Source organism: Charadrius vociferus, unplaced genomic scaffold (genome assembly GCF_000708025.1).
Source record: "Charadrius vociferus isolate BGI_N301 unplaced genomic scaffold, ASM70802v2 scaffold52, whole genome shotgun sequence".
Taxonomy (NCBI): Eukaryota; Metazoa; Chordata; class Aves; order Charadriiformes; family Charadriidae; genus Charadrius; species Charadrius vociferus.
Window position 1 is genome coordinate 5,533,561 of NW_009647572.1, and position 12,649 is coordinate 5,546,209.

At 37.3% G+C, this 12,649-nt stretch overlaps 1 protein-coding gene across 1 annotated transcript in view; it reads right to left on the reverse strand.

The window, feature by feature from the left end:
• Positions 1–12,649, reverse strand: part of DOCK4 (dedicator of cytokinesis 4) — a 168,032-nt gene that overhangs the window by 113,978 nt on the left and 41,405 nt on the right. The window contains exon 14 of the mRNA XM_009880888.1: positions 12,281–12,369. Coding sequence (XP_009879190.1) covers positions 12,281–12,369 — 89 coding nt within the window. The remainder of the gene's footprint in view (positions 1–12,280; positions 12,370–12,649) is intronic.

The following is a 12,649-nucleotide window of genomic DNA, read 5'->3' on the forward strand; positions in this document are numbered from 1 at the left end:
GAAAGATGCAGATGCACAGAGAAAGAAGCCTGAAGAACCCCCGAAAACCAAGGTTTCAAGTTAACAATCTTGCCACTGAGGATCCAGCTGCCAAATGAAAAGGGAATTAAAAAGAATGAAAACAGAAGAGCTGATAGATCTGGTAAAAATGCTAAAGTTAGAAGCATAAGGATTTTATATAATTAATGAAAAGAAGGCGATCCCCAGTTAAGTGTTCCGATTGCTCTCTCAAAGCTCCCCTAATTTTGCAAGGAAACTATCCTCCTCTCCTTTAAGCACCTAAAATCACAAGATGCCTACTGTTACTGAGGTGTGACACCCAAGTTACAGAATAAGTTGCTTTTATTCCCACAGGTTTGTTACATTCAGGATCTTGTGATGGGCAAAAGGAACACACTGTATATGAAAAGCCAGGACCTAATTTTTAATCCTAATGAAAGTTATAACTGTCTAATCAAAGAGTTATTTTTAGTCCATTTACAATGATACTAACATACTCCAAAAAAATACTGCTAAAATGACATAATACACACAATCTCTCCAGTATCTATCCCTTGCTCACCCTTCCACTGCCCCTCTGAAGTCTGAAGGTCAATAGTTTCAACATGGGAAAGTGGCGTACGGTGACTGAGCAACCCCATATTTATGGGTCTATAAAAATACAATACACTTGCCAAAGAAACTAGATACCCATCAAGACTGAGGAACCATACATCTGAAATAAAAGTCATGGGGAAGAGGTACTTTAAAAAGATGGAATAACTCCCATTTACAAGGGACTAAACTTTGTATCGTTATTATAAATCAAGTTACATGACTATCACTTCAGTTAGAGTTAACTAACACCATTTTAAACATACTGACACATCACAGAGCCATTCAGATTTTCAGAAGGTTGCACATTCAATTGAAGTGAAGAGGGATTGCCTCAGACACACTACAAAACAAAGACGAAACGACTAGTTGAACGATACCACCTCCCTCACCAAAATGTAACCAGAATTTTGCATACATAATGGGCAGAAAGCCACTGAACTCAATTTACAAGTGATTAAAGCTATCTCTATGGAGAAGAAAGGAAGGGGTGGAGAGGAAATGTTACCACTGCTAGAAAGGAAGGTTTAATCACCAGACAGTAATTAGACAGGGTCAAGGTGGAGCAGGTTTCCAAAGAATTTGGTCAGCAGCCAATCTGGGAGAGAACACTTCTGGGAAAAGACACTCAAGGAGAAGGAATGCAATCAAAAGAATGCAGAGATATTCTTTTTGTATATGGAGATAGAAAGTGAATTCATTGGCATTTCTCCTCAGGAAACATGAAGGCCTTTTCTATCATATTACAAAGGTAATACCCTTTAGTTTTACTTTATTCCATTCTGATGATGTATGTCAACATCAGTTCTTTCTCATTTCATGCACTAGACAATAAAATTATCACCTTCAGAAAAAAATAAGAGCATTCCTGATGGAACAGCTGTGCACAGACAAAGCAAAATAGAAAACTGTAACATGCCACCAAATGCTGCATCTGACTGTGGTCGATATGATCATTACACCATCTATAAGAACTAGAGTGTATCCAAAACTTCATAACTGTGAATTTTCCATTTCTAGAACATTAGGAGCTAAAACATAACAATGCAAATGATTACTCAGTCTCTGAAGGACTGGCACATTTTCTTTAATTAGGTACATAGTGTAGCTTTGTACCCTCAGAAAAAATTTCAATTACCTCCCTAGTGGTAATTAAAACCTTTTGTGTTAGCTATTATTCTTTACTTACTCCAGTTTTGAAAATATTACTGCAAAACTCTGTGTGGTGCCGCACACAGATCTGCTTTATTTCTTTTGCAAGCACATGAAATTTCTCACAATTAACTTGTACCATAATTCACCACAGATTATTTTTATCATTCAGATGAAAGAGAAGACAGAAAATTGACGAGTTGCTGAATAAGCATTCCAGATTTTTGTTAGATCTGTCATTTTACCTTAAAACAGCTTTTATACCGCATTATTGATTTCTGCATTTAGTTATGACAAAAAGCAACTGTTCATTATGCCTACAGACCACTTATTTGCATTTGAGCTTCTGGGGGGAGGGGAAGGCATTTACATTCAGCTTCTGTCTACTGGAGGCAGAGGATCTTAGATCATATTAAGAAGAAAATGCCTAGCAGCTGCTCAGGAAGCTGATAGAAAAAAAAAAAATCGGACAGAATGATAATTCAGCACTGTTTGTATTTTAGGAAAAGTAATAAAATAAGGCATCTGTCCAAATAAAGCTGCCTAAGGGTGTTAAAAGTATTCTGAAAGCATACAGGTGTTCCCATTTCTGATAGTATTTAAACTGTCCGAATTACCACTGCAAAGATTATACCAGTAGATTTCCACATTGTTATTGGGAAAGAAATGCTTTATTGATGCAATGTGATCTGGGAAAAAAAAATTGTATAAATCTTGTGCAATTTGGCCACAGCAAAATCTACGTAGTAAATCCCACGAATTACAGTCTGGGAACAGGGAGAAAACATAGATTCAGCCCTTGCTGGCTTTATTAAAGATTTGATTGTGATTACTTTGAATTGTCAAAGGAAACTCCAAACTCTCTCTTTTCCTCAGCTTTAAATTCTGTTTTTAGCTCAGTAAAAAAGAATGCAAGAAAAAAAGCCTTTGCAAATTTTTGACAACTTTCTTGGAGATTATGAATTAAATGAGCTCTTGTACCTAAGGCTTTTCTCAGAAATGTCCTTAAGTATGGAAAGTTGGGGTTTTTTTCTTCTTCACGTGGAACAAACACTTAAATGCAAATGGCATCATATTATCACAAGAAAACTGGCTTGGAATTTCTTTACGGGGGGATGGTAGAGCCTCAAGTATTTCTTGCCAGAGCCACCATAGGATGAAGGTTAAAGGACCAGAAGGCTAAATGACTATTATAAGCATGTAATTAGCCTCCTTACATAGACAATAAAGATGTCAGCAATAATTTCTCCAATTCTTACCCTAGTAAGCCCATTGACGCCCTTTTCTATTAACAATGCACACAGCACGTCAATACCCATTTCCACACTACATTGCTATATTGCAAAGTGCATCATCTTGCTCCAAAATTTTTATAACTACATTTTTACATACTGTTTTGTTAACTAGAATATTAGCCAGTGCACAAAATACACAATTTTACAATTATAAGTGATTTATATTGCTTCTAGTGAAAAAACAGACAAAATATTCCAGTAAAACACCTGTTATTTTCTCCTTCACGAAGTGCGGCTCTGCCATGCAAACAGTTTTCACACCATTGTATTAGATATTTAGCTACTTGCATTCCACTTATGTGTCTTATTTCAAATAAAGAAACAGTCAACATTTAATTGGGACCTAAAGAAAGTGTTAAAAAACAAATCCCCACTATCATAAAAGCCCAGGTAACGTTTGTAATGAATCTGTAAATATAACCCTTGAAGAAGCTAAAATCGTGCGTGTATGTTCTACAATATATCATTTGAAGTAGTCTTAAGACTTTTTCTTATTTCAGTAGATAAAGTAAAGAAAGTTAACACTATTGAATAGTAACAAGCAGAACAAATTTTTGGAAGAGGCTTATAAAAACCTCGCTGCTAAGACATAATCCAACTCCAAGGTGGAAATATGAGTCAGCTATTCACATTATGTAGACTTAGCTAGGACGTTCCGGGTTTAAATTGGGTGCCATTTCAACCACATGCATAATTGCAGTACTGCGATGAACACCAAGCTTCTCCTGGATAGATGTCCCTGACAGTATCACAACTGCATATTTTTAATTCTTCTCTGAAAACAAATCTTTTAGCAACACCCAGGAGGACAGTATGAATTTAACTTTATTAGAGCCCTTATCTCCAGCACAGTCTACAAGTCATGTTATAGGAAGGACACTTACAGATAACTACACCAAAAACCTACCTTGAATTTGATTTTTTTAAGCCTCATGGTAAAGCCAGAACTTTCACAGACAACAACACAAGCTTGAACCGGTGCAAAAATGTACAAAATTACATCCGACTGGTCTATAAGTCTGCCATATTTAAGGATTAATATCTTTTCCCCAAACTACCATAATTAACTTTACATGCTAGATTACGCTACAAATTTAAAAGATTTGGTTACCCCTGAATTTGGGAAAAGGGTAAACCTTAGATTGCTGAACAATATCATCCATCCTGTAAAAAGTACTTGAAAAAGTAAAGTTCCACAAATTCTTTTCTAAAAACCTGCTCTCAAACTGGCTTTTTTATACGTCAGCATTGTCATTCAGGGCCAAATGATCTTGAGAAACAATTTATGTGCAAAATTCTCTTTACATTTAAAATTTCAGCTTTAGCATTTATTGAGAACAAAAAGGAATGCCTTAATTCATTGTGTACTTAGTGAAGCACATGAGCACTATTCTTATTTTAAATGTATTTCACATAGCAGCCTTCAGTGACAACTAACACATCAAAATGGAATACATATAATCTCCTTGTCAGAAAACATAACGAAGATTAAAACTGACAGATTAATAAATTGTAATAGAACCAGAGTAATTAAACAAATGCGCTTGCTGTTTAAATGTTAGCCATGTATAGATACAAAATACATTTTAGTGCACCTCTGACACATCTGTGAACCCTGCCGAGAACACACAAACCCAAGAGAACTTCTCTTCTTAGCTGAGCACAGATGCAGGGGGTAGTTTGATGTGATTAACCATGTGCTCATGAGTTACCTAAAAGTTATGTACTTTGTTCTATCTTCTGTCGAGTGTGTTACCACTCCTGCCCTCATTCTTTGACATTTTCCACCAGCCATTGCTCCACTCATCTCCGCGCTGTGAGCCTACACCTCCTTTTCACGGCCAACAGTTATATCTGCTCCCAGCAGGAAATGCACATTTTGTTTCCCATCTGACGTTTCTCACGCTGACTCACAGGAAGAAGCTCTCCTTGCAACGACTCTGAGTGGGGTTATGCTGTGAACTGCTTGGGTAGTGTCACACAAACATAGTCACACTACTTCTTCTATCTAGAAAATGCTGTAAGTTACCACAGATCTGTTCCTAAAAACACTGCACTCAGTAAACTTATGAACTACCAATTCCCTGCTGTATTTTACCTCTTCAAATATTCATCATAAAGTATGGAAAAGTGATGGTCCTTAGTCACATCACTTCATGGGGCCTCTGCAGTTTCTCCGCTGCAAGGTAAATAAGGATTTTAACAGGCTTCCCCCTCCATATCAAGGAATTTGTCAGCCAAAGCTTGCTTTTTGTGAAACAGGAGATTAAACACCCAAAGTATATGGTTTTCTGCCTTTTTTTTTTAATTTCTCACTGTTTGACAATAACCATAGAGAAATGACAGTTATTAGAGTGCCAAGAAGCTGTTGAACGCAGGTAAATAGGCATGGGAAGACATATACTGCCCCAAAGCATGTACCACTGTTTCTTTCCAACTGCCTCCATTGCCATACTCATCTCAGAACTTGTATTTTTTCAGATAAGTTCATGCATTGGGCTGCTCTACTTTGTGCCTTCTCTGACTGAGTCTAATACAACCACTGAGCTACACTGAGATGTGCACAAGGCAAAGAAAAAGAACACATATAAGGTAGCAATAGTTCCCTAAAAACAAGTAAGTTTGCTTTATGAAACTTACTTTGGTCCAGTTGAATGAAAATGATAGCAGTGTAATGAAATTCGCCTTTGACTGAGCGAAGTCAAAATGAACTTCAAAAATCCTAGATCCCACTTTGAAGCTGGTTCCTCTTTGAACTGGTGCTAGACCACATAACCTACTGAGGACCCTTCCAACCTAACTTACTTTAGATGATTTAAAATACCTAAATTTAAATTAAACTAATTTAATGAATAACTTTCCTCTTAAGATGACAGTTTGTCCTTTCTTGCGATGGGATACTTAGCAAACATCCATAAACAATATGGGCTTCGAGTCCTCCATGCTTCAATCAGGGCATTATGCAATTGCCCAATTATTGACCAGTCTCCTTTTATTAGGCAGCATCACTTTGTATAGCCCTCTGCCTGCAGATTTTTGCACAGGTACATGGAAAAAAGTTTGAATTTATTACAGACAGTAAACTATTAATTTGAAAAACCTACTTGTGCATCTTTCTCTTTTAAAGAAAGAAATTAACAGATTGTGGCTGACAGACTTCAGACAATCTTTAGAAATCAAACCACAACCTGGATTTCTCTTAAAAACAACCTCCCTATTCAGTGCTTCCCTCCATCATATTTAAAAATCCATGTTCCTGCCAACAACTAGATACTATATAGTAATTTCTGATTTTATTCTTTTTATTACCTAAACTGTATGTATGAGGATATGATTTACGTAGATTTTTCAAGAGCTGTATTTTGACCCACTATGCATCTGTTAAAAAATTAACACTGCCATGATATTAAAGAAAAAGAAAAAAAAAGAAAAAGAAGAAATCATGCTTGAGCCAAGAGTGGCAAGAGGAATTGCACCATTTTGAATGTGTTCCCTCTAAAGCTTAAGGCCATCCCATCAATTAAAGTTAATGCATAATTAACAGTGATTCCAGTGGAGTTGTAATGTAGGTTTGGCATTGCTACCACAGAACACACCACACTGCGTTCAGTAAACATGCAATTAGGTTATATGACTTTTGTCTAGTTCATCCGAGCATTCCAAGATAATGGCACAGAAAAGACCTTCCCACTACATTTGCTATTTTCGTGGAATCCATGGAAGAGTCCAAAGCTAAAAAGCAGCTAGATGCGTTTATAATTTCTTACACCAGTAATTTAATCTCTATAGGATTTAAAAGGATTTTCACCTTCTTTGCTGTAATTACTGAAAAGCATGTGTCTCCTTGTCTTAGCTCTTAAGAATTACTGCATCAGGCCCACGCAGCTTTTCAAGACTTGTTATAAGAGTATCTAAATCGGCATTTACACAGGAGCTTACACATGAGAGTGTTAGGAACCTAAATAAAAAGCAGAGCGAAAATGAATGTCTTGCATCCCCTTAAAACTAAGCTATCTAGTCTTTCTTCTCAAAGGAAGGCAAAGAAAGAGGAAGTTGTAGTGCATTTTTCATCCATTTTTAATATGCTTTTTATAAGATAACTCACTGGGGAGAATATTCACATGTAACATGGGACCAAGGTTTAAATCTCTTCTCTATAGGGTTTGCTAAGAGGACATGAATACATATCACACTTAGGAAAATCATGCGCTACTTGACAGGCTTTAGAGCCACTTTCACTTTCCCCATGGTATAATGAATACTTTCTGATTATATACAAAGTTGAACAGTTGCTGCAGGGAAGTCTGAGAAGCCAAGTGATTAGTATGCTCATCTGGGACACACTGAAAATCATTTTCCAAATCAGAGCCTGAACCAAGACGTTTCCTGTCTTTGAAGAATGTCTCAAACACTGGAGTAAATAATTTCTCTGCTAAACCCAGTGGATATTTATATATTCCCTGAAATTGCGTAGGCATGAGAGTCAGCAGTCATAGAATCATAGAATTGTCTAGGTTGGAAGGGACCTTGAAGATCATCTAAGTCCAACCATCAACTTAACACTGCCAAAACCACCCCTAAACAACGTCCCTACGCACCACGTCTACTCGTCCTTTAAATACCTCCAGGGATGGCAACTCCATCATTTCCCTGGGCAGCCTCTTCCAATGCTTGATAACCCTTTCAGTGAAGAATTTTTTTCTAATATCCAATATAAACCTCCCCTGGTGCAACTTGAGGCTGTTTCCTCTTGTCCTATCACTTGTTACTTGGGAGAAGAGATCAAACCCCACTTCTCTACAACCTCTTTTCAGACAGCTGTAGAGAGCGATAAGGTCTCCCCTCAGCCATCTTTTCTCCAGCCTAAACAACCCCAGTTCCCTCAGCTGCTCCTCATAAGACTTGTGCTCTAGACCCTTCACCGGGTTCGTTGCCCTTCTCTGGACACGCTCCAGCACCTCAATGTCTTTCTCGTAGTGAGGGGCCCAAAACTGAACACAATACTTGAGGTGGGGCCTCACCAGTGCTGAGTACAAGGGGGATGATCACTTTCCTAGTCCTGCTCACCACACTATTCCTGATACAGGCCAGGATGCCGTTGGCCTTCTTGGCCACCTGGGCACACTGCTGGCTCATATTCAGCCAGCTGTCAGCCAACACCCCCAGGTCCTTCTCTGTTGGGCAGCTTTCTAGCCACTCCTCCCAAGCCTGTAGCGCTGCATGGGGTTGTTACATCCAGCATTTTTTTTTCAGTCTAGTGCTCAGTAAGCTGAAGCTAGCGCACCCACATCTTGACGGTGCAAGTGTCCTGGGTGCACCCAACTACCCACCTGTTCTCAACTTTAAGCAGTGGCAGAAATGCTACTTTAGTTTTAGGTGCCTACAGGAAGACCTTGTCCCTAAGGAGGTACTTTGAAGGTGATGGTGGTGTTTAAGTAGGGATTACAGTAAGAACTGTCACTATTTAAGTGTGTAACTTGCTCACAGTTCTAAGTGGGTAATTTTTGTGGACAAGAACCCTCTACCTTCAGAGCCCAAAGGACTGCTCCAAACACTAGACATAAAAGACTGCTCCAATTACCAGACATTCCTTCAATCATCGCATGCTGCATTACAAAAATCACATTTCAACTTTTGAATGTCTAAAGTACTGTCACAGGCAAAAATATAAAGTTGCACATGATAAAATCATACTAAAAATCAGGAGAAAAAAAAGAAAATCGTGACTCTGTATAAGTATGCACAATTGGAGTTGTGTTCTCTGATTTTTTTATTATTTTTTTTTGTATAAAACCGTGTTTAACAACAACCAGATTTGGCCTTGTTCTCTTGCCACTTGTCCTAAAATGCACTTCAAAACATTTTAAAAATCAACAGGTTCACTCATGGCACAGTAATTCTGTGGGCAAACGAAGCAGCTATTATATGATCAATAACAGTTTACAAGGCACTTTGTGCATTACTGCCTGCTTTACTAAAGAAAAAAGCAGCCCACATCCAATACTGTCTGTTTATTGTAGTCCCAAGAAAGGTCCAGAGTACAATTTCACAGTTATACCCAAAGAACAAGATCTGCGACTATGTCTCAAGCTGCAAACCCTACACAGAACCCTACACAGAAATTTTGATGTTTGACAGACGCCCAAGCTTTGATATGAAAGCGATGACTTTGGCTAGGCTTCGCTATCTAAAATATACTAAAAGGAGATAAAGGATGATTTTGTATAGTTTGAGACAAGCCAGTAAGTGTTTTCTAGGTCTGTAGTATACATTTCACTGATCTCTGGTCCTACAGATACAGGAATAGAAATGCATTATTCTCCTTGTAAGACTGACATAATTAGGTGCAATCTTTCTGCAGCAATATTCATTTTTCCACAGATTTTTGCATTTTGAAACAAAGTAACTGGCTTCTAATTCTAAGAAAATATATAAGAAAAATAGTATTTATAGCCAGCCACGCTCCAGACATTAATGAAACCTGATTTGCTTAACAATTAAGAAATCATCTAGATCTAATAGTACTTACTCTACAAATACTAAAAACTCAATGTAAGTAATAACAATGCCACTAAATGCAGCAAATCCTTTACAATTTGACCTTTGCGTTAATGGTTTGATCTTCTACACTAGGCAACGAGGTGTCTTCCAGTAAGTTGATACCTGACACCAGCTACAAAGACTAGTGGTGAACGGGAATTTGATCCACTACCTGCTACTCTAGTCTTTGTTATGCTGGAAATTAATACAGAAAAGACAGTCCAGTTCCCACTCCAGCAAATGATGCCAAATTATCCATAAGACTAAGTCCTTCCGTTCCTGTATCACCAAGAAAAGGAAAGAGGATGAACCTCTGCCCCTGCTCCTTTCTGGGCTGTATTGAGAAGTGACGGTCATTTGCCTGTATTTGATCTTTTTTAGACACAAGTTGAGAGTAAGATGCCAGAGGATTCTGTACTTAAGAACAGAACAGTTGAAGTAGAAAATGTACTATTTTGGGGAGTGGGGGTTTGAATGCTAAATACAAATGCTATAGTCTGGCAATATATGTTGTACATGCAAGACACTGAAAGTACGTTTTGAGTTCTTTTTTAGTTTTCCCCAGAAAACTGGAAGAATTTTTTTTTTTCCTGAAGAATATTATGAATTATCTTATAAACTATTTCAGCAGTGGGAGAAAACAATTTGTGGAAACTAAAGACTTTGCATAAAAATCTCCTAAGCTGAAAGAAACTGTAGAGGATGAATCTGAAGAGGGAGCAAGCCTAGAGGATAGACAATAGTCTGAAGGATCTTTGCTGTTGTTTATTTACTGTGTTTCCTTTCTTAAGTCTTTTTAACATGATTTGAAAAGGGCAAGTGTAATATAAACCAAAAATTCAAGTTTTTCTACGTTTGGCTTATACCGACAATAGTTCCTAAGAGAGAGAAAAGACCCATGCCTCCTGTAATGCAAGATTTTCTCCTTTTTTGACTACTATAACATGGCAGAAAAGGCTAATGAGACTTCAGAACCAGCCATTCAATAGTATTACAGAAAAAGACAGCAGAGAATTAGAAAGCAGTGTAACAACAATATTTTCCATGAGGTGTCAGCAGAAGTATCTGAACGTATTGCTAAAGCCTTGCAAGTACTTTTTCAGGCTGCTAAGCAGTCACAGAGGAACAAATTTCATGTGTGCAATGTAAATAACCTTTCATAGTTTATCTTTTAGTCGGTCAGTACTCCAAGGGGCATTACTGCTTATTTCCTCCCTCCCTTTCCAACCTTCACATGCATTACTGGAATTCTGTGCTGACCTTCTTTCTTTGCCTCCTTCCCCTGGACAGCCCTTTTAAAAACATAACTGATCTTCTATTTGCTAGCTTTAGTTTCCAGCCCACTGTAACCTGGAAAAAAATTCATGTCCCACATGTCTTTCATGTTGAATATTCATATAATTAAGAGTATTCAAATTTATCCAATGTCTCCTAGGACAACTGGGTATTTAACTGTGAACTTTTATTTCATGAGAATGAAATAGGATAGGCAATGTATCACAGAGTAAGCAGGTATTACGTGGACAGTCAGAATGACCAGGAGTAAGTTGTTTTTCATTAATATGGTTAACGTATTTAAGAAGCCCAACATATTACTTACTCAGTAACGTACTTCTGTATTTTCACTACATGCTTTTTATATTTATTGTCCAATAAGATGGATGATATTCTAAACCTTAAATACATGTATAAATGTGGCTAGATTCTATATGAGAAAATAATGGGATTAGAAATGGTTAAATATATAACTTCAGTTCTAACAAATACATGAGCTTTTATGTGATTTCTGTTCATCCACAAAAGATTGTTGAACATGCTTTTTCAAGATAATCATTATGCTTGAAATCACGTTAAAGAAGCACAAAGTCTACAACATGAAAGGTATTACAATTACAGTAAAACCTGGAAAATTAGTTCATATGAGATTTTTCTATAGTCATATTTAAACTAACTAATGTTTCACAGGGAAAACAATATTTGAATACAAGGACAATAGACTTATTTTGGGTTATTTCATTTCAAGTTTGACTGCGTCTCTGGATGACAGCATTCAGAAAAAGTTAAGTTGGCATTTAAAAAAAAAACAACAACAAAAAAAAAGAAAAATCAACATCTCCTATGGGTCAAACCAGCATCTCACAATAACAAAGGTCAGTTGTCTCCCATTTCTTAAGTCTTACACTGGAATTTATTTTGATGACAGTTACAGTAACATATAGCTGACTATGGAGGACTATTGGTACGTTCTAAAATACCAACTCTGCATCTTGCTTAGCTGGAATGCAGAGCTACCAGTAGGAATGCAGATCAGACTGGTAGCTTCCAGCTAATTTTTCTTCTGAAGTTTAATACACAATGGCAATGGCAAATTCCTGATGAAAATGTGAAGCAGAAATGTCAAGAAGCATGGATCAATAACTTGATCAGTCCCACATATGAACAAAACTCCAAAGCAAACTGTAGCTCGTCAGCACAGAATAGAAGTTTGTATTATGCAGTTCCTTGAAGAAAATTTAGTGACATTTTTTCTTAAATGTGCACATGAATGGCAATATCATCACTTTCATCTAATACGAGTATTTTTCTCTATGGGAAAAAATATTTCTTTCATAGACATTAGTTCTTCTAAAATAGAGCCACTTCATTTGCAAACTAAGAAAACCCTAAGAATGCAAAGAGAAACACGGCAACCTACTCACCTGCATTGGAGCCTGTCAAGTTGTAACGTGCATTCAGCTTTTTAATGATATTTTCATGGATCTGATACCAGTCACTCTCTGTGTTGCACCTAGAAAAATGATAACTTTCTTAACCCTGAAATAGGAACACAAGTTTTTCAGACCGGCTTCACCGTATATCTCTGAACAAATCCTCTTTTGTTCATGAAACTAATAACACAATAGGAGTTAATAAAGCCTCATGAAACTGCCTGTCTCGTTGGAAAGCGTGAGAGTGCTCTTACCATTTGAGAAAGGCACCATGAAAATATCTGCTTCGTGTGGCAAAGGGTGGGAGAAAGATATGAGCAATTACGCTCAGGAACTCAGCCGTGACCAAGTTCATCATCT